Source organism: Balaenoptera physalus (assembly GCF_965194825.1).
Source record: "Balaenoptera physalus genome assembly, chromosome: 3".
Classification (NCBI taxonomy): domain Eukaryota; kingdom Metazoa; phylum Chordata; class Mammalia; order Artiodactyla; family Balaenopteridae; genus Balaenoptera; species Balaenoptera physalus.
Window position 1 is genome coordinate 53,416,599 of NC_138890.1, and position 26,851 is coordinate 53,443,449.

The 26,851-nt window shown below is 40.6% G+C and overlaps 1 protein-coding gene across 8 annotated transcripts in view; it reads left to right on the forward strand.

The window, feature by feature from the left end:
• The window catches only part of JAKMIP2 (janus kinase and microtubule interacting protein 2), a 201,051-nt gene that overhangs the window by 113,568 nt on the left and 60,632 nt on the right, over window positions 1-26,851 (forward strand). For all 8 annotated transcript variants that reach the window (XR_014261657.1, XM_082454126.1, XM_082454129.1 and 5 more), the window contains one exon: window positions 16,519-16,794. Coding sequence is in view for 7 of the 8 variants with exons in the window: in XM_082454126.1 (XP_082310252.1) it covers window positions 16,666-16,794 (129 nt within the window). In the remaining variant the exon portion in view is untranslated. The remainder of the gene's footprint in view (window positions 1-16,518; window positions 16,795-26,851) is intronic.

Below are 26,851 nucleotides of genomic sequence, written 5' to 3' on the forward strand. Positions count from 1 at the left end.
TCCTTTATTTTATTTTTTTTAACATCTTTATTGGAGTATAATTGCTTTACAATGGTGTGTTAGTTTCTGCTTTATAACAAAGTGAATCAGTTATACATATACATATGTTCCCATATCTCTTCCCTCTTGCGTCCCCCTCCCTCCCACCCTCCCTATCCCACCCCTCTAGGTGGTCACAAAGCACCGAGCTGATCTCCCTGTGCTATGCGGCTGCTTCCCACTAGCTATCTATTTTACATTTGGTAGTGTATATATGTCCATGCCACTCTCTCACCCTGTCACATCTTACCCTTCCCCCTCCCCATATCCTCAAGTCCATTCTTTAGTAGGTCTGTGTCTTTATTCCCATCTTGCCACTAGGTTCTTCATGACCTTTTTTTTTTTTTTCCTTAGATTCCATATATATGTGTTAGCATACTGTATTTGTTTTTCTCTTTCTGACTTACTTCACTCTGTATGACAGACTCTAACTCCATCCACCTCATTACAAATACCTCCATTTCATTTCTTTTTATGGCTGAGTAATATTCCATTGTATATATGTGCCACATCTTCTTTATCCATTCATCCGATGATGGACACTTAGGTTGCTTCCATGTCCTGGCTATTGTAAATAGAGCTACAATGAACATTTTTGGTACATGACTCTTTTTGAATTATGGTTTTCTCAGGGTATATGCCCGTTGCATCATACCTCTTCTCTTAAAAATATTTATCAGATTCTCAGTACGTTTTAAACAAAATGTAAAGTCAGTATCTAGGCAGTCAAGACATTCATAATTTACCCTCCCCTTATTTTTCTAGTTGTACATCCATTGGTCCCCCAGAATGAACCTTCCACACCAGACATTGTAATCTGCAATTTATTCCTCACACTTACCTTCCACGTGTCCTACTTTTCTGCCTTTCCTTGATCCCTCCTGTTCATCCTTCATGTTCCAGCCTTAACTGTAAGGCCTTCTCTTTTGGTGAAGTCATGTATTTATTCAGCAATATTTATTCAGAATCTACTTTGTGCCTGGCACTGTACTAGGCACTGAGATTCAACAAGGAGCCAGAGAGACATAGTCCTTGCCCTTGTGCTCCTAGTCCTTTTGTTCTCCTGTGTGTGTGTGTGTGTGTGTGTGTCCTCACCCCTTTGGCACATGGCATACGCAGCTTTGTTTGGCGGATACATATTGTATTATCTTCAACTCTGACACGATAACTTGCACATGATTATAGTTCAAGAGGTAGATGCTGATCTGCTTTTTGCAATGATTTTCCTGTAACATATGGCCCACACGCTGGGGCTAGGTTGACTACTTTCCACTAGTCAACTTCACAGTCTTGCTTCCAAGATCCCATCAGTTTAAAAAAATGTAGTTAAACATTGCCTCTGGGACAAAACTCAAAACAGAAATCTAAATGATAAAAAATAATAATAATCTATATTATTCTGTAATTTATTATACTACATGGTACCATATTATAACATAAGGAAGACATTGATAGCCAGTTTCTCTTTAGTAGAGCGTGGTAAATTAAATGCAGTTCTTTATAATAGAACTATATTGTATATCCAAAAGTTATTTTTTTCAAACTTTATGTGCTTTTACTCAAGTAATATTAACCTGTATAAATCTTAACACAGAAATTGTCCTGCCTTTTTTTTAATAGCAGGTACACATTATTCACCTCCTGTATATAGAAATTTCTGCTTATGTTTGATGCTTTGCAAGGGTGCTTTTATGATAGTTTTTTTTTTAAATTCAGGGTCTTTGAAAACAGTCACCAAGGAAACAATAGCATAAGTTATATGTGTTTCACTTATACCTAAAATAGAAAGGCTTGCTATCAGTTATAAATACACTTCTCTGAAGCCCACTCCCTCCAGTGATCTGGGTATTTTTCTTTAATTTTACATACCAGTTTTTGGGTTTTTTTCTTTTTTTTTAATAATAGTATACATATGAAGGAAGTGCCTTCTTAGGCAGGGGCTCTGATGCATGTTTCTTGCTCTGTCTGACCTTGAATACACAATCATTTCCTGCTGGTTTGAGATTTCTCCCCCATGTCCAATGAAGTTGGTACTCCTCACTCTACATTAGCTGTAAAATACTTTCAATCTAGAAAGAAAGGACATTGCAAATAAGAATGTGTAGCACTGGGAAAGCACTGGAATCACAACTAACTGCTGAACACTCATCTACAGGAAGACACTGGAACTCACGAAAAAAGATACCCCACATCCAAAGACAAAGGAGAAGCTGCAATTAGACAGTAGGAGGGGCGCAATCACAATAAAATCAAATCCCATAACTGCTGGGTGGGTGACTCACAAACTGAAGAACAATTATACCACAGAAGTCCACCCAATGGAGTAAAGGTTCTGAGCCCCACGTCAAGCTTCCCAACCTGGGGGTCCAGCAACGGGAGGAGGAATTCCCAGAGAATCAGACTTTGAAGGCTAGTGGGATTTGATTGCAGGACTTCAGCAGGACTGGGGGAAACAGAGACTCAACTCTTGGAGGGCACACACAAAGTAGTGTGCACATCAGGACCCAGGGGGAAGGAGTAGTGACCCCATAGGAGACTGAACCAGACCTACCTGCTAGTGTTGGAGGGTCTCCGGCAGAGGGGTGATGCGGCTGTGGCTCACTGTGGGGACAAGGACACTGGCAGTAGAAGCTCTGGGAAGTACTCCTTGGCGTGAGCCCTCCCAGAGGTCACCATTAGCCCCACCAAAGAGCCTGTAGCCTCCAGTGCTAGGTCGCCTCAGACCAAACAACCAACAGGGAGGGAACTCAGCCCCACCCATCAGCAGACAAGTGGATTAAAGTTTTACTGAGCTCTGCCCACCAGAGCAACACCCAGCTCTACCCACCACCAGTCCCTCCCATCAGGGAGCTTGCACAAGCCTCTTAGATAGCCTCATCCACCAAAGGGCAGACAGCAGAAGCAAGAAGAACTACAACCCTGCAGCCTGTGGAACGAGAACCATATTTACAGAAAGATAGACAAAATGAAAAGGCAGAGGACTATGTACCGGATGAAGGAACAAGATAAAACCCCAGAAGAACAACTAAACGAAGTGGAAATAGGCAACCTTCCAGAAATAGGATTCAGAATAATGATAGTGAAGATGATCCAGGACCTCGGAAAAAGAATGGAGGCAAAGATAGAGAAGATGAGAGAAATGTTTAACAAAGACCTAGAAGAATTAAAGAACAAACACCTGGAAGAATTAAAGAACAAACAAATAGAGATGAACAATACAGTAACTGAAATGTAAAGGACACTAGAAGGAATCAGTAGCAGAATAACTGAGGCAGAAGAACGGATAGGTGACCTGGAAGACAGAATGGTGGAATTCACTGCCGCCGAACAGAATAAAGAAAAAAGAATGAAAAGAAATGAAGACAGCCTAAGAGACCTCTGGGACAGCATTTAATGCACCAACATTCGCATTATAGGGGTCACAGAAGAAGAGGAGAAAAAGAAAGGGACTGAGAAAATATTTGAAGAGATTATAGTCGAAAACTTCCTTAACATGGGAAAGGAAAGAGCCACCCAAGTCCAGGAAGTGCAGAGACCCCCAGGAGGGTTAAACCCGAGGAGAAACACACCGAGACACATAGTAATCAAATAGACAAAAATTAAAGACAAAGAAAAATTATTAAAAGCAACAAGGGAAAAACGACAAATAACATACAAGGGAACTCCCATAAAGTTAACAGCTGATTTCTCAGCAGAAACTCTACAACCAGAAGGGAGTGGCACGATATATTTAAAGTGATGAAAGGGAAGAACCTACAACCAAGATACTCTACCCAGCAAGGATCTCATTCAGATTCAACAGAGAAATCAAAACTTTACAGCCAAGCAAAAGCTAAGAGAATTCAGCACCACCAAACCAGCTCTACAACAAATGCTAAAGGAACTTCTATAAGTGGGAAACACAAGAGAAGAAAAGGACCTACAAAAACAAACCCAAAACAATTAAGAAAATGGTAATAAGAGCATACATATCGATAACTACCTTAAATGTGAATGGATTAAATGCTCCAGCCAAAAGACACAGGCTCGCTGAATGGATACAAAAGCAAGACCCATATATATGCTGTCTACAAGAGACCCACTTCAGACCTAGGGACACATACAGACTGAAAGTGAGGGGATGGAAAAAGATATTCCATGCAAATGGAAATCAAAAGAAAGCTGGAGTAGCAATACTCATATCAGATAAAATAGACTTTAAAACAAAGATTGTTACAAGAGACAAGGAAGGACACTACATAATGATCAAGGGATCAATCCAAGAAGAAGATATAACAATTATACATATATATGCACCCAACATAGGAGCACCTCAATACCTAAGGAAAATGCTAACAGCTATAAAAGAGGAAATCAACAGTAACACAATAGTAGTGGGGGACTTTAACACCTCACTTACACCAATGGACAGGTCATCCAAGCAGAAAGTTAATAAGGAAACAGAAGCTTTAAATGACACAATAGACCAGATAGATTTAATTTATATTTATAGGACAGTCTATCCAAAAACAGCAGATTACACTTTCTTCTCAAGTGCACATGGAACATCCTCCAGGATAGGTCACATCTTGGGTCACAAATCAAGCCTTGGTAAATTTAAGAAAATTGAAATCATATCAAGCATCTTTTCTGACCACAAAGATAGGAGATTAGAAATAATTTACAGGGGGAAAATGTAAAAAACACAAACACATGGAGGCTAAACAATACGTTACGAAATAACCAAGAGATCACTGAAGATATCAAAGAGGAAATCAAAAAATACTTAGAGACAAATGACAATGAAAGCATGACCATCCAAAACCTATGGGATGCAGCAAAAGCAGTTCTAAGAGGGAAGTTTATAGCAATACAATCCTACCTCAAGAAACAAGAAAAATTTCAAATAAACAATCTAATGTTACTCCTAAAGGAACTAGAGAAAGAAGAACAAACAAAGCCCAAAGTTAGCAGAAGGAAAGAAATCATAAAAATCAGAAGAGAAATAAATGAAAAAGAAATGAGGAAAACAATAGCAAAGGTCAATAAAACTAAAAGCTGGTTCTTTGAGAAAATAAACAAAATTGATAAACCTTTAGCCAGACTCATCAAGAAAAAGAGGGAGAGGACTCAAATCAATAAAATTAGAAATGAAAAAGGAGAAGTTACAACAGACACCACAGAAATACAAAGCATCATAAGAGACTACTACAAGCAACTCTATGCCAATAAAATGGACAACCTGGAAGAAATGGACAAATTCTTAGAAAGGTATAAGCTTCTAAGACTGAATCAGGAAGAAATAGAAAATATGAACAGACCAACCACAAGTAATGAAATTGAAACTGTGATATTAAATCCTCCAACAAAAGTCCAGATCCAGATGGCTTCACAGGTGAATTCTATCAAACATTTAGAGAAGAGCTAACACCCATCCTTCTCAAACTCTTCCAAAAAATTGCAGAGGAAGGAACACTCCCAAACTCATTCTATAAGACCACCATCACACTGATACCAAAACCAGACAAACACACTACAAAAAAGAAAAATTACAGACCAATAACACTCATGACTATAGATGCAAAAATCCTCAGCAAAATACTAGCAAACAGAATCCAACAACACATTAAAAGGATCATACAGCATGATCAAGTGGGATTTATCCCAGGAATGCAAGGATTCTTCAATATATCCAAATCAATCAATGTGATACACCATATTAACAAATTGAAGGATAAAAACCATATGATCATCTCAATAGATGCAGAAAAAACTTTTGACAAAATTCAACACCGATTTATGATAAAAACTCTCCAGAAAGTGGGCATAGAGGGAACCTACCTCAACATAATAAAGGCCATATATGACAAACCCACGGCCAACATCGCTCTCAATGATGAAAAACTGAAAGCACTTCCTCTAAGATCAGGAGCAAGACAAGGATGTCCACTCTTGCCACTATTATTCAACATAGTTTTGGAAGTCCTAGCCATGGCAATCAGAGAAGAAAAACATATAAAAGGAATACAAATTGGAAAAGAAGAAGTAAAACTGTCACTGCAGATGACATGATACTATACATAGGTAATCCTAAAGATGCCACCAGAAAACTACTAGAGCTAATCAATGAATTTGGTAAAGTTGCAGGATACAAAATTAATGCACAGAAATCTCGTGCATTCCTATACACTAACAACGAAGGATCAGAAAGAGAAATTAAGGAAACAATCCCATTCACCATTGCAACAAAAAAAAATAAAATACCTAGGAATAAACCTACTTAAGGAGGTAAAAGACCTGTACTCAGAAAGCTATAAGACACTGATGAAAGAAATAAAAGATGACACAAAGAGATGGAGAGATATACCATGCTCTTGGACTGGAAGAGTCAATATTGTGAAAATGACTATACTACCCAAAGCAATCTGCAGATTCAATGCAATCTCTATCAAATTACCAATGGCCTTTTTTACAGAACTAGAACAAAAAATCTTAAAATTTATATGAAGACACAAAAGACCCCGAATAGCCAAAGCAATCATGAGGGGAAAAAAATGGAGCTGGAGGAATCAGAGTCCCTGACTTCAGACTATACTACAAAGCTACAATAATCAAGACAATATGGTACTGGCACAAAAACAGAAATATAGATCAATGGAACAGGATTGAAAGCCCAGAGTTGACACCTATGGTCAACTAATCTATGCCAAAGGAGACAAGGATATACAATGGAGAAAAGATAGTCTCTTCAATAAGTGGTGCTGGGAGAACTGGACAGCCACATGTAAAAGAATGAAATTAGAACACTCCCTAACACCATACACAAAAATAGTGCTGAGTGCTGAGTGAAGTTAAACTTGGGAGTATGATGAATAACAGCAAGGATCGTGAAATCTCAGAATATGGCTTAAATAAAAATTTATTTAACTTTATTGTTTATTTAACTGTTATACCAAGCTTTAACTTTTGCCTGAAATCAAAACAACCATTCAGGTGCTTGCACAAAGCAAAGGAAATTTCCCATAATAAACCGTATTATGAATCATCTTTGTTGAAATTGTGAAATATGTTCCTCATTCTCAGTATTTTCCTTGGATCTGGACCAGTGTTCATTAAATTGAACTTCGTGGTGGTCATTGTGACAGGTACTATGAGTACAAAGATGAATGAGACAGTTTCACCCTCAAGTGAGACTCAGTCACCTAAAGAATAACTATGATTTAAATGAATTATGGCCATAGCCTGCTAAATGTTCTTTCTACATCTGTGTTTACCCCTTCAGTCCATTCCATCCTCAACTGCCAAAGGACTTACTAAAACCAGAATGTGATCAAGTCAGTCCCCTGTATGAAACTCTGGTGACTACACACTGCTTTGGGGATGAAGTCCAAACCCTTTAACATAATTTATACTGTTCTCTACCAACTGTTCCCTGCTTACGTCTCCAAGTTCATCTCTGAAGTTTTCCCATTTTTTTCACCAAGTTCTTGCCTATATTTTTCTCCAGAGCATCATTTATACTCTTTTTTACCCCTGGCCCTTCCTACTCAGTACTCCCTCTATCTAGAACATTCTTTGTTCCTACTCTAACCCTTAGCTGGCTGATTCTTTCTCATCTTACAGATCTTTGTTATATATCACTTTTCCTAAGTCTTTCCTGAACCACCAAAATGCCTGTGATTCCTTTCTCTTTTCATGTGTGCAGTTTTCACACTGCATGAAATCGCTGATTCCTCCTCTGGGAAGGACAGGACCCTGTCCCTCTTGCTTAGCACAGATACGCCCCCTCCAGATGCTTCACATATATTTGTGAATTGATGAATCAATAAATTAAGGAATTAGTGCTGAATACTATAAGTGTCTTTAAAGTGAAAATAGAAACCTAATTGAAGGAATAATTTATTCCACACAGGAGAGGGTGAAGAGGTGTGAAGGAAAGTGATATGAGATGACATTGGATCTGGCCCCCAAAATATGAGTAGGATGGAGTTCACCAGAGATTTGAGGAGGAAAAAGAAAGCCAAACAAGGAACTGCATTAACAAAGTTTGTAGAGCAGATTAGTTCTGGAAGAATCCTACTCGCTTTGGATTTCAATTTAGACATCATTTCTACCAAGCCTTCCTGACAACCCCCCTTAAAGAGGTTAGACGTCTCTTGTATGTGTGCTGAGAGCTCTTTTACTGTACATTTCATGAAGTATATTTCTAATATGAAGATTTAAACCTGAGATCTAAAAAACAAATCCATCAGGAATAATAAATTTTGATTGTATTTATATTACATTCTTTCGTATGAAAAATTTAACCTGTTGACTAAATAATTTGTAGTAATAAAATAATTGCTATTATTATTATGTGATAAAGAGGGTAATTCGGTGGAAGAATAGGAGAGGAAAAAAGTAACACAAAGAACTATACAAGCCTGACGCATCCCAATCCTGAAGATGCATAATATCCACCATGTTGAATGTTAGCATTTCAGATACACTTTCTTCTAACAGATGTATAAAGGGTTAAGAGTCTTTTGACCCCATAGCCACACCACCACATTCCCTTTATATAGGAAAACTAGAACTCCAGGGTTGGATTGGCTTATATAGCAGCTCCCCTCCTTTATATGAAATTGCTGTGTTAGGTTCATGAATGCACAGTTCATGAATGTGTTTTCCTGCATAAAGAAGGGTTTAACATTTCTCTGCAGGTCACTGGGAATAAAGTAAGTTTAATTCATTCATTTTAAATACTAACAACATCTGACTCTAAAGCATCATCTTTGGAAAAGAAGTGGGGGAAAGGCTTAGACAAGCTAGCAAGGTTTTGGTGCAGTGGACATATCCAAATGTTAGTTATGGAGAAGTGTTGCATACACATGAACTCTAGCTATTTTATATTACAGTTGCTTTTCAAATCATAATTCAGAGGCAACAGCCTTATTGGAAACTCTTAAGATTAATATCGTCTTGTAGCTTAGGGCAGAACCAGCTGCAAAGCCAAGACTCCTGGGAACACTGGCCCTGCCAATGCAGGTCCCGTTTTGCCAAAAGCATAAGCATGAATTGCTTTAGTCTTTTCAGGGATCTCTGAGCTTTTCCTAGTCCGTCCTTTTAACACAAAGGAATGATAAATTGTTTCTTCTTCCCTTAAAATCTAAGCTGGCTTTTCCTGGATAGTTAGGTCCTAGAAAAATAATAATAATGATAATGATAATAATTTCTAATCATTTTTACACACTTTAGTTCATTTATTCCTTGCAAGAGCTCAGTGAGGTAAATATATCCCTTTCCAAATTTTACAGTAATGGAAGAGAAGTTCAGAGAGTTTAACTAATTTCTCAAGTATATACATCTAGAAAGTTTGACTCAAAACCAATTTTTCTGATTTCAAATCTCAAGCTTCTAACCACTACACCCCATGATTCTATTTTTTTAAGTCCCCACTGACATTTTTATGCCTTTGCCACCTCTTTAGCCTACCCACAACCAGAGTGGAATCCTGCCCTTTCTTCCAGTAAGTGTTATTATAGCTCAGAGGCTTTGGAGACTGACAGATGTATATTTGAGTTGCAGCTCTGCCATTTCATAGCTGTGTAACTTTTTTCAAGTTAACTTCTCTGAGCCTCAGTTTTCTTACCTAAAAAAGTAGTAAGAGTAAATATCTGAAAGGATTAGTTGGGATTGTTAATGGGGATAATTTTGTGTACCTAAAGTGGTTGTACCTTAGCACAGTGCCTGGCCCAGAGTAAGAACTCAATAAGGTAGGCAGGATCATTCAGCATCACCATCATTCAGGCTCAGCTCACATGCCACCTTGTCTGTTGTCTTTATGCTTTCCCAGTCCACTGTAAGCTACCCCAACAGCATTTACCAACTGTATCATCCACCGCATTCTAGAATTCGTTTTCTCTCTACGGATGTTCGTCTCTTGCCTCCTCCTCTCGGCCAGAAGCTAGTGGAGGGTGGGAATGATGCTTACAGTTTTTAACCTCTATGAAAAGCCAAGAATAAATAGAATATATAGTGCCTATATTTTCTTGACCACATTTTTGATAAAGAATTGTGTGATATTTTAGGATGTGAGAGGCAATAGAAAATGTAGCTGGACATCATATTAGGATTTCTAGGCTATTTTTACTTTCCTGGACAAACTATGCAACCAGGATTATAACCAAAGAACAGTAGCATAGATTCATCATATTTAAATACTGATTAATTGATTTAATAAATGTTTCTAATTTCTTGATTTTAATCTTGAAGTGTGTGTCTTAAAAAAAGAATGATGCTGAATGGAAATTTTTTAAAAGTTTATTTTATTAAAGTATAGTTGATTTACAATGTTGTGTTAATTTCTGCTGTATAGCCAAGTGATTCAGTTATACATATATATATACATTCCTTTTCATATTCTTTTCCATTATGGTTTATCACAGGATATTGAACATCGTTCCCTGTGCTATACAATAGGACCTTGTTGTTTATCCATTCTATATATAATAGTTTGCATCTGCTAATTCCAAACTCTCAACCCATCCCCCCACCTCCCTCCCCCTTGGCAACCACAGATCTGTTCTCTATGTCTGTGAGTCTGTTTCTGTTTCACAGATAAGTTCATTTGTGTCATATTTTAGATTTCACATATGTGATATCATATATATTTGTCTTTCTCTTTCTGACTTACTTCACTTAGTATGATAATCTCTAGGTCCATCCATGTTGCTGCAAATGGCATTATTTCATTCTTTTTTATGGCTGAGTAGTATTCCATTACCACATTTTCTTTATCCAGCTGAATGGAAATTTTAAAATCTGGACATTTTGTTATAAAAAATAGACACTGAGTTTCCCTAAACTCTAAAAGACATAAAAAGGCTACAGCTGGGAACAGATGATCCCAAGATTATTTCAAATGCAGCGTACTACTTCTAGTCTCCAAGAAGTGGTACCTGAGGAGAAATCATGGTGGGGAAGGAAAGAAGCTTTATCTATTTGTGTTAATGTCACTCTCCCTTCTCTGTGGTCTCTCTCTCAGGGGTTTTGTGCCAGTGCCTAAATAAGTCTGTAGAGAACCAAGAATATGAATGGCTTTTTAATATTTGAGGGCTTCCATAAGTGTGACACTTGAATTATCATTATTTTTGTGTACCCCTTGTCATTCTTACTCAATTTAAGCATCTTGAGGACAATACCTATAGGCTATTTTGTTTCTACCACCTTAGCCAATAGTTGAAATTGAAAGCACTCAATAAATGGTAACTCTCATATGTCATGAGCTGTGTTAGAAGATCTCTTACATTCTTTTATGTAATTGTCAAACAATCCAAAGCAATAGTTCTATATACTCCCACTCCTCTAGCCCCCATTTTAGAGATGAGGAATATTGACAGCTAGAGAACTAATGATTTATCCGAGATCCACATCTACTGAACACATAGGTGGAATTTAAACTCAGGTCTGTCTGACTCCATAGTCCATACTCTTAACCAGGAGTTCTCAGGGACACCTGTGCATCAGAATCACCTGGCAGCTACTATATCAAAATCTCTAGATTGGAGCTCCAATCACTAAAGCTCTCCAATAGATTTTAACACAACCAGACCAAAGATTTGGGAAGCTTTGTTCTCAAACACTACACTGTATTTCCTCCTCAATAAATGTCTACTGAATGAATGAATGAATGATGACTATAACTCTTCCATTGATAATATATTCCTACATTAAGATTTGCTCTCAAGCAGTGGTCCTTATTTTAAAATGCAATTGCTCCTGAGAGCCTGTCTCTAAATTTTCTGATAACTTTATCAGAGACTTGGTTGCAGAGAAATTCAGCCTTGGTGGCTATGGGAGGTATCTGATTAAGGACAGGGTAGGACCAGAGGATAAGCTACAATTCTCACCTTTGGTGCCTCACCGCATTGCCTGAGGCTAGCACTACCACCATTGCAGCTAAGAGCTGGAAACCTAGGGATCACTTAAAATTCCTTCAAGTTTTTTTAAGTTATGAAGCCGTCTCCCCCTGCCCACCCCCCCACCAGGATTGGCCCTTAGTTGAACGAGGCTTCTGTCCCTCCTCCAGATCATCTGCTACATCAGATGCTATCAGCGACAAGGGCTCTGAGGGTGGCCCAGAAACATTCCATCTGTGTGCAGTGATCCCTTCAAGCTCTCCTTTATGCTCTGGAGCATGCTCCTTTGAGCGGTGGTGTCCCTCTGCATGTGGCAGCCTTTCTTGAAGGCTGACCTCAGACTGCTTAAGGAAAGGCAGCACAAGTGCCCATCAACTGATGATGGGATAAATAAAATTCAGTTTCAACCATACAATGGAATATTATTCAGCAATAAAAAGAAATGAAATACTGATACATGCTGTATTATGGGTGACTCTTTTGAAGTAGAAGAAGCCAGTTAATAAAAAAAATCCACATATTGTATGATTCCATTTATACAAAATATCCAGAATAGACAAATCTATGGAGAGAAAAAGTAAATTAGTGATTGCCTGGGTTGGGAGAGTTTGGTGGGCAATGGGAAATGACTGCTAATAGGTATGGGTTTTCTCTTTGGCATGATGAAAAGGTCTAAAATTGATTGTGGTAATGGTTGTGCAGCCTTGTAAATATGCTAAAAAACTGAGTTATGAATTTTATGATATGTGAATTATACCTCAATAAAGGTGTCCAAAACGGGGAGGGGGCAGCACAAAGCAACAGAAGCATTTTAGTGAAATTATATATGAGAATCATGAGATTGCCAGGCACCCATCACAACTGGAAAAGACTTTGGAAAGTTGCTCTCCAACAGAGGGGTATGTAGGGCCATACGTATGAACAGCTGCTTATCTTAAGGTATCTATAAATTGATTCCATCCTCAACTTCCTGTGATGCTTTTTTCTCTCCTGAACATGTCTAATTTATTAATCCTATTCTTTTTTCCAGCTCTTATGGGATGAAATTCACAATAATTCCCAGACTAGAAATATGTGAAGTCAGGCACATATTTTATATTTTTTGAAAGGATTATAAATTAAAATGTAAAATATGGCTGTTGCTTTGCACATTCTTGCTGCAAGCAATGACAGAGAGCTGGTACTCGTTATTTACAATGGGACAGAAGAATGTAATGTTTAAAAGTAGGACGTGATTCCATCAAAGTCTCCATGTGACAGAGCTGCCACCTCCTTTTTCATCCCCATGGCCATGGCCCCATTCAGGGCTGCATTATTTCTCGCCTGGACCATTGAAGCAGGCTCACTAATTTCCTGCCTCCAGTCTTTCCCTCCTTAGTAACTCATCCTCCATCACACTGCTGGAGCTACCTCTCTAAAATGCAAATATGAGGCAGGCTAGCCCAGGGTACACACCTTGGGTCTCAGTTTCAAACTGCCTGGATTTGAATCTGGGCCTCACCAGCTTTCCACTCAGTCCTCTTAGGCAAGTTACTTAATCTTTCTGTGAATCATTTTATTTCCCCCCCCCCCCCATTTTTAGTGAGGATTAGATGAGAGCAGTATTTTAATTGCTGAATCCAATGACAGGCTCATGGCAATCAGTCACTGTAAGCTTTTATTATTATTACACTTATATTCAAAGGCTGCTGTGTTTCTCCATTTCTACCTAATGAAATCTAATCATTATGAATTAAATTTAATCATCGATTATTCAGGAGCCTGTGAAATCTAACCCCAGTCTCTCTTCTCCCAGTTCACAACCTTCTCTACATACATCAATTGTGTGGCTCCATGTTTTTCTCAAGTTCCTTCCTCTGCCATTTGAGTATCTCCAGTTAGAAAAGCCCATTCTTCATTCAAGATGACGATATGGCCAGGAAGTGACTGGGAAGCTTTTCCCAAACTGCCCTTTCCTCTGTGTTGTGACAGCACCATAGGGGTTTGAGAGAAGTTGACCAAAGTGAGATATATTTTATAGGTAAAACAAACCAGACTTCCTAGTGGACCGGATAAGGGAAATAAGGGATAAAAAAAAAAAAAAAAAGGATGATTTCTAAGCTTAGATCTGGAATAACTGGGCATGTGCTGGTGCCATTTATTGATATGGGAAAACTTGGGAAGAATAAGGTTTTTGAGGAACTAGTAAAGAAGACCTCTGTGTTAGTTAGGTTAGGTTTGAGATACCAATTGGATGTCCAAGTGGATTTGGTAAGGAAGCAGTTGAATACATGAGTCTGGGGTTTGGGGAATGGTCAGGGCTATGGATATAGCACTGAGAGTCATAACTCTATAGGTGGGGCCAGTAGAGATAACCTGGACGAAGCCCTGGGGACCAGCAACATCTAGAGAGCAGCTAGAGGAAGAGAAACCTGTTAACTGTATACGTGTGAGTTTACTCACCCAGAATCTGCTTGGAGTTAAGTACTATCTTACTTATCTTTGTGCCTAGTGGTGTTTGTCATACAAATTTTCAATAAATGCTTGTTGAATTCATTTCAATTCTAAAAGCAAAGAATGGTAACCACTCAGAAGTCTCCCAGCCATACACTTTAATGATTCCACAACATGCGCAAAACAAGCATGAAGGACAACTCCAGCATCTAGCAGAGGGTGGACTATGGTGGACAGGTCCGTGACGGCTGGAGACAGTTGGATCCAACTTCCTAACCTTTGCCTATCCCCTTTCCCTAGGGACACTCTCCAAAGGGCATGGCCCCAGTGCTCATGGGTAGATGGCAGAAAGCCCAGGATCCCAGCATGGTCCTCAAGGCTGAATACCAGGGGTCTTGGTAGAGCAGCAGCTGCTAGAACATGTGGGTCATCAGCAGGAATTCCCCTTAGTTCTGGACTGAAACGCCTAGATGTACACAATACTCAATTTTCTGAAAGGTTGCATGGGAAACTCTATAGTATCTTCTTTATGTAGTCATGTTTTTTTGCATTGACTCTAACAGTTTAGTATTCATATTTTTCTTACCTCCTCGTTCCTATGACACATTTAAGAATTTGTAAATCAAGATACATCTCTCTTTTTTCTCTCCTCTTTCTACTGTTCTGACTAGGCCTTCATCATCCTTCACCTTGGCAAGTTTAATAGCCTTCTATCTGGTCTCCCTGCCTTCATTCTCTCCCCCACTCTGCCGCCAGAATAACCACGCCAAAGTACTGCTCTATTAGGGCATCTACCTGCCAAGAGCTCCTGCAGCTTCCTTGTTACTTACTGAAACATAAATAAATAAATAAAAGGTTCCAAAATTCTAAGGATGGCATACCAGGTCTCCCAGAATCTATCATTTCCAGGCAACTTTCCAGCATTAATGCCCATCAACCATATCCTGGGTTGTAACTAATCAGGCCCCCATTTCCCCCAAAATAGTTACTATGCTTTCTGTTTGCTGTATCTTGGCACCTGCTATTTCCTTCACCCAAGGTTCACCTGTTTCTCCACCTGTTACAATCCTACCCGCTCCTCAAGTTCCAGGCAATGCCACCGTCTTCAGGGAGCCCTCCTTACTCCTTACTTCTCTCTTGAGAAGGAAAAGTTCTTGTCTATATTTTTGAAACAACTAGTGTTTATTTCTTTACGGCAGTTATCAGATAGATGATGGTGATTATGATGAAGATATAGATAGATAGATAGGTAGATAGGGATAAAAGTTTGTTGTTGTTTTTGCCTTGGAAAGCTAACACTTTCAATTTCAACATACTGTATTTAGCACAACATATACAAGCCTATTGACTAAATGAATAAGTGAGTGACCCAATTAACTCAGCATAATTAATCCCCACTTCTCCCAGTTTATCCACTGTATAATTCTAGATCTTTATATATCAGATTTTCTTAAAGTTGGGTCTCTCTGTAGGGTGACCATAGGTCATCACATAGGTGACTTCCTTTCACAAATACTAATTAAGTGCCTGGTATGTCCCAGGTCTTGTGATAGATTCTGAGAAGCAAGTTGTAAATACAAACACATTCCTGCTCTTACAAAGCTTACAGATTATGGAGGTGACTGCACTTGAATAACAAGGGCATGTATTAACCTGTGGGTAAGGTGGGAGGCTTCGGGGAGGAACTGATATGCCAGCTGAGACCTGATGGAGTCATAAAGGTTAGTCAGACTAACCTGTCTGTGTGGCAGCGTGTGAGGATGAGGATACGGGGAGGACCATGTGAGGAGGCTGGGCAGAGGATGGAGAAAAATGAAAAGTCCTTATGGGAAGAGAGGAAGAATCAGAAAAAGACATTCCTTACGGCCAGGGTATAAGTGAGTGATGTGGGGGAGGTGAGGCTAGGAGAATGGGCAGGTTCAGGCATAAAGAGCACTCTGAGATGTGAAAGATATACTGATACATGTATTCATAGGTCTTGGAAGGGTTTTAAGCAGGGCGTTGACATGACCAGACTAGCCCTTTGGAAAGCCGGCCCTAAATTGATGCACCAAGTGGACGGGAGCCCTCGGGAGGGGGCTTGCGCAGGCGGCTCAGGCTGAGTGCCTGGCGGGCACATGGCCCAGGTCTTGGTCACAGCGGTAACTGCTGTCTCTGCCTCTCCCAGGGCTTCTAGGACAGCGGCTGAGGAGACCTTCCCGAGGGGCAGCACGCAGTAGCTGCTGAGCCATCGCGCCCGGGAGAAGCAGCAGTAACATGGCAGCCCCTGCTTGAGAGGAATTAAACACCAACAGACTCCATTCCGAAAGGAACCATGTCCAAGAAAGGGCGAAATAAGGGCGAGAAGCCCGAGGCGCTCATTGTCGCCCTTCAAGCTGCCAACGAAGACCTCAGGACCAAGCTCACAGACATCCAGATAGAGCTGCATCAAGAGAAGTCCAAGGTGAGTGGGGCTCCCCGAGGCTGCAGCCTGGGAGGCTCTGGCCCGGCTCTGCCCGCTGGCCTGCCTCAGTGGGCTCCTGTCTGCTGGTTGCCAGAGAGGGCAACAACCCCTGGACAGGGGGAGATTCCCTGTGTGTGGCAGGAGGGAGTTGAGCACAGGATACACAGAACATGAGAAAAACCTGCCCGTGGGGCTGAGCTCTGCCTCCGCAGGGGGCCAGATGTAAAAATTGAGACCACACCTGCCCCCACCAACACCTCTGGACACTTAATAGGCATACGGCCTTGGGTAGGTTCTACCCTTGCCCTCTGTAGTCATTTCCCCTGTAGTATTTCTCAGATGTGTCCCTGGTGTCACTCCACTGCTCAGAACCCTGCAAAGGCTTCCTGCCTCTCAGTCACAGGACTTTCCCCACCACTGCAGGACTCTCCCTCCAGCTGTCTCCCAGGCCCATCTCCCACTGCTGTCCCCCCAGATCACTCTGCTTCAGCCTCTTCGCTGGAGCAGGAGACATACGCCCATCACATTTGGGCCTTTGCCCTTGTTCTTCCCCAGTCAGCGGCATGCTCCTTCCTCACCTCCTTCAGGTATCAGCCCTAGTACAAGCATCTGACCACAGTGTCCAAAACAGAGCACTTCCTGGGCCCACATACTCCCTAAGGCCTGCCTCTTCTTGATTCATCTCAGAGCAATTTCTATGTTTATTTATTCACTTGTTTAGTGCTTCTCTCTCCCCAGTCAAGTGCAATCTCTATGACAACAGAGTCTCATCTTACCTCTCTATTCCTAGAGCCTAGATAAATGTCCAGAACTGAAAAGCTCAACATATATTTGTTAAATGAGTAGATGAATGACATGACCGAAAGGTGATTTCTTCCCTATACCTTAGCTTCTTCATCAGTCACGTACTGTTATCCTGTAGAGCTGGGATGAGGTTTAAGTTAGACAAGTACAAAAAGGAGTTATGCGGAGTACATGAGAAAATTCATGTCAGATGCTCAGAGAGCAAACTCTGAAAAAAAAATTCATAGTAATATCTCTTCTAAAATGCTGTATGCTTGAGTCAGTTGCTGACTAGACTTAAGAAAGTCTCTTTACTTCTCTGAATCTCATCCCTTAAATGAATATGCTAACACTTATCTTACTAGAGTGGTATGGATATCAAACAGGGTCACGGACAGGAAAGCATTTTGAAATATGTGACAGGCGTAAGACATTTTTGCAAACTAGAGACAACCAGGTCAGCATAAAGTTGCCTTAAAGAGATAACGCTTTGTGCAGTAAGGAAATGTTCTTGATCAAGCTATAGATCACAAACCAACAGATATCCGTATTCTTTTTAATCTACCTCTTTTTCTTTGACATTACTATTACATTTTAATTAGTTATTTTCACCCAAATCTATTTCTCCTGGTTTGAGCAATAATAAAGCTTGGATTGGCCAAAGCTCCTGGCCTCCTGTCTCAGCTAAGCCTTGACCTTGGATAACCAGACCCCAATGTAAAGTTTGTGAAGGATATTATAGTTTCCACGAAGCTAAAAGGAATGTGATGTCCAAAAACGAAAACAAACAAAGAAACAAACAAAACCCAAAAACTTTTGTGTAAGAGTCAGAAAACCAGAATATTGTCTTCATCTCTCCTTGGAGACAAATTTCAGTGTTTCAATACCTCGATCTGTAATTCAGTGACTGAATCTGTTTCTCCATATCTGTGTCCCTCAAGCATCACTGGGCATTAGAATAACCTGAGGGAACTTATTAAAAATTGAGATCCCTGGGCCCACAACCCAGGGATTCTGATAAAGTAGGTGGGTTAAGGAGCAGGACTGCAATTCCAGCAAACAGTCCAGGCAATCCCCATGGAGGTGGTTCTCTGCCTTCACGTTGACAAACACTCCACTCCATGCTTCCTTCCAGGTTGACAATCTATAAACATTTCATTGGTTTTAACTTTCCCTGGGGCAACATAACATTTCAAGGGAGGCAGACTCCTTTAATTGTAGAAACAACAGAATGACAAACCACCTTCACGGGAAGAAACCTATCCATCTAAAGACCGGCAACCATAACCTGCCGCTGATTTACAGAGAGCAAACTCATGAGATTTTAAAGAGGCCGAGGCCCGACAGACCCCACCCTGCCATTTTCCACACATTCAAGCCTTTTAAAAGGAGTAACTCTTGACCGAGGACAGAGCTGTTTATCCTGCCTGTTTATCCAGGGCCTGGCCCTGGTGTCTAAGCCAGCAGGTCAGGGGTAATCTCCCTTTCCTCTGACAAGAGACGAGAAGCCAGGCCCTGGAATAAAAGCACTGCCCTATTGTCCCCTCTGCTGCCCCCTCCCCAGTCTCCCTCTCCGCGGCAGTTAATTACAATCCCAGCACAGGGGCGACAGCAAAGCCTCGCCGCCTGTCAGCAGCATTCCCCAAAGAGCAAAGGGAATTTAGAGGGCAAACAAGTCATAAAGCAGTTTTATTAAAATAAATACGATTGTGTTTCCAAAGGCCCAAGCTTTAAGAGAGAGAATATGAACAATGCCAACATGTGAATTCACACTCTCAGTTTAGCTCCAAGGCTATGATGATAAAATGACAATTTAGCCACTGGGGAATGGACTAGCTAAAGAGCGGAAACCTTTGGAGCGATGGGGCATTACTCATTTTTCCAGAAAGACAAATCATCCCATTGACATTTGCAGAACACATTGTAGTAGAGCAGAGTCACAAATGCTAGACTTTTTTGAATGTTTACTATCTGTCACACACCATAAGAACTGCATTTCCTCCTGACATGATCCCAGCTCTTTCCCTTAGTGCCTGAGTGACCCTGAGCAGGTTATGAAATCCCTCCGCATCTTCCTTTCCTCATCTGTCGTATGGGATAATAGTCGTGTTTACTTCCTAAGTATGTGTGTGTCATTTTTTGAGGAGTTAGTGTCAAACATGTTGTGTTGTAATTCAGTTATCTCACTTCATCCTCACTACCATTCTCTGAGGTGGGCATTGTTGTGATCCACATTTTACAGATGAGGAAACCGAGGCTCGGGGAGGTAAAGCAATTCACCCAGAGTCACATGCTAGTCGACGACAGAGCTGAGTCTTCAACTCCCCTTCTCTCTCCTCCCAAGCCAATGCTCTTTTTTTTAAATATGTTTTTTCCCCAGTTTTATTGAGATATAATTGACATATCACATTGTATTTGTTTTAGGTATACAACATAATGATTTGATATATGTATAAACTGTGAAATGATTACACAATAAATCTAGTCAGTATTGGTCACCTCACATAGTTACAAAGTTTTGTTTTCTTGTGATGAGAACCTCTAAGATATACTCTCCTTGCCACCTTCAAATATTGTTAACAGGATTGTTAACTATAGTCGCCATGCTATACGTTACATCCTCAGAACTTACTTATTGTATAACTGGAAGTTTGTACCTTTTGACCCCCCTCGCCCATTTCTCCCATCTCCTACATCCTGCCTCTGGCCACAACCGCCAGTCCATTCCCTGTATCCATGAGCTCTAATTTTTTTTTTTTTTTTTAGATTCCACACGGTATCTGTCTTTCTCTATCTGACTTATTTCACTTGGCATAATGTTGCAAATGACAGAATTTCCTTCCTTTTTACGGCTGAATAACATTGTGTGTGTGTGTGTGTGTGTGATACATCACATTTTCTTTATCCATTTTACATCAGTGGACACTTAGGTTGTTTCCATGTCTTGCAAAGCCTATGCTTAAAATATGTGAAGGTCTGGAAAATACTGAAAAGTTTAGGCAGAGGAAGAGAGAATGTAAGAACTTTTCTTTACACTATTGTGCAAAATTTCAAAGGGAGAAACAAAGTGAGAGAGGGAGTGGGAACATACCCCTATCCTTCTCCCACAGATGCGTGCATTTCCACTGCAGGGAAATGAAACAGAAATACTAGACACAGTCAACTTCTGGTGAGTAGAAATTATCTAAAAGTTTTGCCAATCGCTGATAGGAATAACCATGCAGATAGGTAGGTCATCTTGACTGGACTCCAGGCATAAGGGCCAAGAGGATATAACTGTGAAGAGCCTGTGGTGGATAGGAAAGAACACAAGGTGGGGTCTTTTTTTAAAATTAATTAATTAATTTATTATTTTCTTATTTTTTTGGCTGCATTGGGTCTTCGTTGCTGTGCACGGGCTTCCTCTAGTTGCGGCGAGCGGGGGCTACTCTTTGTTGTGGTGTGCGGGCTTCTCATTGCGGTGGCTTCTCTTGTTGGGGAGCACGGGCTCTAGGCGCGCAGGCTTCAGTAGTTGTGGCTCGTGGGCTCTAGAGCGCAGGCTCTGTAGTTGTGGCGCAAGGGCTTAGTTGCTCCGCCGCGTGTGGGATCTTCCCGGACCAGGGCTAAAACCCGTGTCCCCTGCATTGGCAGGCGGATTCTTAACCACTGCGCCACCAGGGAAGCCCAGGGTGGGGTCTTTATGCTGGATGATCTTGTCATTTCTGGGCCTGCACTTGTGCATCTATAAAATGAGCAGATTGTAGACAACATAAAAGAGCTAAGGTCCTTGCAAAAAGGTCGGGATTAGTTAGGAAAGGAAACTGCTTTAGCTCTTCGGGACCCTTCCCTGACCACCGAATTAGATGACACTGTTCCCCTAGTTCCCTGTACTCTATCACATCGCCCTGTAATACTTTAATCACAGGACTCTGTACTGTCTGAAGTTATGTTATTCGTTTATTTGCTTGTTTATTGCCTGCTGCCCCCACCCCTATGAAATATATGCTTCTGTGGGTAAGAGACCGTGTCTGCTTAAGGGATCCCCTAAGTAAGGTATCCCCAGAGCTGGCATTGCTGCCGGGCATGTAGGAGACATGTCCTACTTGTTGAATGAATTTCCATGGTTCTTTTTAAGACATTCCCAACAACCCCAAGGGATAAGTACATTATAGTATTTATTTAGGTGGGCAACCCCAAGCTTGGGTGGAGAAAGTATTTCCACCCAGGTCTGTTTTTCTTAGAGCAGCACTGAGCCATTAAGCCATTGTATTTCCCTGTCTGTCTGCTCCGTGGACACCATGATCCGCTGCTCAGGGTGTGTAAGCACACCAGGGATTGCTGTGAGATGTGAAATCCACCCACCTGATTCCCCAGGGTTTGGTCTTCTCCCTCAGAGGCAGCCTGCAGCTAGGGTGAACCCCACAGGCACAGAGGGGATGAAGCAGGAGCAGAGGACAGGGCTCCAGGGATAGGGGCAGTGGGGCAACAGGCCTGGGATGCAGGCTCTGGGAGGATTCGGCTCCAGACAGCACTTGCCACCTTGGACAGCCCTGTAGACTGCCAAGCAGTCCTCACAAGAGAGCCTGGGACGAAGGCAGCATGCGATACTATTCTGATTTCACTGAGAAAGAAAATGAGTTCTAACCATGTAACTCATTTGCTCCCAGTGACACAGCTAGTAGAGCAGCCAAAATGGGAATTCCCATCTTCTCCAAGGCGGTGATCAAGGTAATGCTGTCTTATTCCACTGAACTCTGTTGCCTCCAGGGCACTCTCAGAAAACGAGCCAACCTCCTCTATCCTCAGGCTAGTACTCTAGAGCTTCCAGGTTCAGGGACCACACTGGGCATCCAGTATTTCTTGCTTTCTGCAAATTTAGTTTTATTTTCAGGAAGCCTAAGTAGCTAAAAGCAAGAAATGAAAAGAGAGAAGCTTTTATTACTTCCCCAGGCTGTATAAAAAAATCTCCCTTATACGTTCCTGTGGCGGCAGCCTTTCCCTCTTCACATCTCCTGTTGGAGAGTTACTCAGTGCCCACGAAAATCCCTGCCAGCCTACCATGAGTTTAGATCTCCAGCAACATCTGATGCAGATAATCCAAGCTGAACCTTTTGCTAGCTTGTCTTGTCTTGATAACCTCTCAATCCTCCTTATCTTCGACAGGCTGTCCAATGTTTAATCCTAGATTTCTAAGGTCACGTTAAAGCTCAAACACCACCCTCTTTATCTTGGCAGAACTTACAGTGGCACTTTTCAAAGGCCAGAATAGAATGAGGACAGAAGAAGAAAATATAATGTGAGGCCTGGGAGGGCTAGTCATGAATTTTCTTCCTTCTGTCATAGTGGAAGCTTTCCCCAGCCGGATTAAATTTTCCTAATGATCTTTATTTTATTTTATAACACCTCTGGGGTAAAAGGGATATGGGACGTGTACCATTCAAAGCTCTGTTCAGTGCTCACCCCCTGGCCCTGTCCCACCCCACCCCCCAGTCCTTCTTTGTACACATAATCCAGGTGTCTTCCCAGTTAAGATTAGACGCCACCAGGGGACTCAAGACATCTTGAGGAAAATGTTATCTTTGAACATCTCTTTCTATTAGGAAAATAGTTGCTATGATCTTGATAATGTAATAATAGTAACATTCGTCTTACTACCATAATATGGGTATTTAGATTTATGTTGTTGTTGGTATTAGTATATCATTGCATGATATAGTATTAATATATGCTATAATGTTCATCAAAATTAATATCTAGTATCTACCATGTATTAATAATTATTAACCTCCCATGTGTTCCAGCCTTTCCAAAGGACTTTTGCTACATTATGGAAGTCAGTCCTCGCAACAATCATATGAGAAGGATACCACCAATTCTAGTTTACACATGAGGAGACTGAGGCTGAGTCAGGGGCCCCAGCTTGCCCAAGGTTTCAGAGCAAACTAGGAGATCTGGGATCTGACCTGACCTGGCTCCTGGCCCACACTGGACTCTGCTCAGCCTTCTTTATGTTGTGCTTATGTAGAGCCTGTTCCCCTCTTTTCTCATCAGAAATTCAGGTGCAACAAATACTACCTACATCATAGAGCTGCCTAGGAGGTTAAATGTACTGATAGGTGTAAAGCCTTTAAAAAATTGCCTAACCCATACATAGTAAGTTAAACCCTCAATGAATGCTTACTCTTTACGTGATCGAGCTGAAATTTTTCTCCATAAAACATTTCCACTAACAAAATTGATTCTCTCTCCAATCAACTAAATAATTTTTTCCATTTCAAAGTATTATCATCTTCACATTTTTTCACTGTTACTCAGGGGTAGTTCTTCATCTTTTCGTATACTCATTCTCATGATTTACATTAAGATATTAAGATCTGTTTCCTTAGTGGTGCAATCTAAGCTGCAAATAATTTTCAGAAAATGATTTTACTACAAAATTTCTATTGGTTCTTTTTTCCTCCCAGATGTCAGTCACATTCTTTGTATCTCCTTCACAGTGAAACTCTTCTCCCAAGCCTAAAAAAATCATACCTAGAAATCCTGCCAAAAATGACAGTTTCCATGACAACCAAAATAAGCAGACAAAAAATGCCAAATGTAATTCAATACCTTTGAATTTTCTTTGAGTTCTATGGATTCCTTTTATGTGATAGACAAAAAGGCCAGTGTTAGTTTTGTCTTCATGCTGGAATATATTTCCCATACACCTGTATTTTCACTTTTTTTTTCTTTTTCATTCATTTCCTCTCCAGTCTACACACAAAAGATTAGTGTTTATAAATAAATTTGAGAGAAATTACAGAATCACAGAGTGGTACAATCTAATGCACCTGCAGAGAATTTGACAAATAATTTTAGATCAAGAGTATCTCCTCTTATATCCAATAATAATATTATTACCTTACATTTTATAGTACTTTACAGTTCAAGCTACTTTCCCATTCACTATCTAATTTAATCCTAAAAATAATTCTTTTACAGGTATTTTTAAAATTGTAATCAAAGATCCTCAGGATAAAGCAACCTTCTTAGAGACAGCAGGTGATGAAATCAAAATACAAACCCAGAATTCATTACCCTTTATCCATTTTCACTACGACTTTTTATTGTTTTAGGAAGAGTTGCTAAAATTCCCTTAGTAACTTGTTACCTATCAGCTCTTAATGGTCATGATACTGTTCCAAATGCCTAAGGAACATAAATACGTCCTGCTGAAATTGAAGATGATCAGTTTCCTATCACTCAAGCTAAAGTTAACTTCCCCAAGGTCCTAGATGGAAGGTAAATTACAGAGTTTCTAAATCAGTGAAAAATAAGGCCCCTCTTGTCAAAAAGTGCACTATCTAAAAGAAGAATCAGCAAACATTTTCTGTGAAGGGCAAAATAGTAAATATTTTAGGCTTTGTGGGCCAGACAGTCTCTGTGGAACTACTCAACTTCATTGTAGCGTGAAAGCAGCCATAGGCAATATGGAAATGGATGGACCTGGTTGTGTTCCAATAAAACTTTACTAACAAAGACTGGGGGTGGGGCAGGAAAGATTTGGCCTGTGAGCTGTTGTTTGCCCACTCATGGTCTAGAAGATACTTCTTCAGTTCATTGTAGAAAAATGGAAAGTTAGATTTAGGTTTTCATCACTGAAGCACTGAGAGAAACATCAAACAGAGGACAGGCAAACATTATATGTTAGGGGGTTTTTTGTTTTATTGTTTTATACAGGGAAGGGATGGATGAGGGCTGCTCTGGGTAACAGTGCAAGCCTATGTTCTCTAAAACGTTGACAGGATATATTATTCCTGCCTCTGGTTACGAGGCTAGCCAGGGAAACATATTGGCTTACATTCTTTAATTCCACACATACTCTTTGTCTTCTTGTCATGTGTTGTGCTGACAACCATTGGGTAGACAAAGATGAACTAGGCTCACTGGCAGCCTTCTAGGAGTTTCCAGTCTGAGGTGAGGTAGGAGAGGAGGTGGTGAGGACAGACAAGTATGTAAAAAAAATACAGCATAAAGAAAAATGTGGAAGAGACCAGTAAGGAGGTATTAGCAAACTGCACTGAGAAGACAAATGCAGGAGAAATAAGCTTGGCCCTGGGTGATCGGGGTGTCATGATCAGAGAGGGTGACATTTAGTTGGGTCATGAGGAATGAAAGGATCCCAAAAGGAGCTGAGGGAAGGGCAGGTCAGGAAGAAGAAACTCAGGTAGGCACACAGGTACAGCGATGTAGGGCATGTGCAGAAAATAGGATAATCCCCCGTGCCTGGAGAGGTAGAGTGAGGAGTTGACATGGGAGCTGGAAGTCCAACCAAGTCTTCTGAGAGCTGAAAGATGCAGCTGACATGTTGGGATTTTATTCCCCAGCAGAAAGGAGTCCTGGCACATAAATCAGATCATAACAGGACTTTACTAAGAGAATGTCAGCAGCAGTGTGAAGAAAGCTCGGTTCATTAAATGAACCTCCAAGAACTCTGGAGCGATGCTGTCCAAAAGAGATATAATATGAGCCACAAACACAAGCCACATATGTGATTTTAAAATTTCTTATGACCACAATTTTAAAAAGTAAAACTAAACAGAATTAATTTTAATAATATACTTTATTGTACCTAATTTATCCAAAATATTATAGTTTCAACATGTAGCCAATGTAAAAATTATTAATGAGATATTAATGTTTACCTCATACTAAGTCTTCAAAATCAGGTATGTATTTTACACTTAGGGCAGGGCTCAATTCAGACTTTCAATATTGCAAGTGCTCGGTGTGGCTAGCGGCCACCGCATGGGACAGCACAGCTCTAGAACATATGAACTAAAGGGTATCCGGGAGGGGACCTGAGCCTAGGCTGGAGGCAAGACCCAAGGACAGTCATTTGGGGATGCCCAGCTGCATATTTTGCCAAGTCTCCTTGTGCCCTGAGTTCTTTTAGAATAACCTACATGGGAATAATTGCTGTGCCTTTAAAATAAAATATTCATAAAATGCCATGTGGACTTAGAAAATCCTGTTCTAGCTAAAGGTAGGTAAACTGTTAAGGTAAGTGAAATCTCAGACACTTTACATTATAATTACAATGGTTTCAATAAGGAATTTGGATCTTAACATTTTTCAGCTGGAAAGGCTCAATTATTTTATGAAACGTTCTAAATTTACAACTGGCAGAGACTCAGTATCACTCACCTAGATATTACTCCTGGGGCTGCCCAGTTCTTCCCTTTTTCCAGGTTACTGTGTGGGTGTATGTGTGCGCGTGTGTATGTGCAAACGACAGAGACAGAAGAACAAAGAA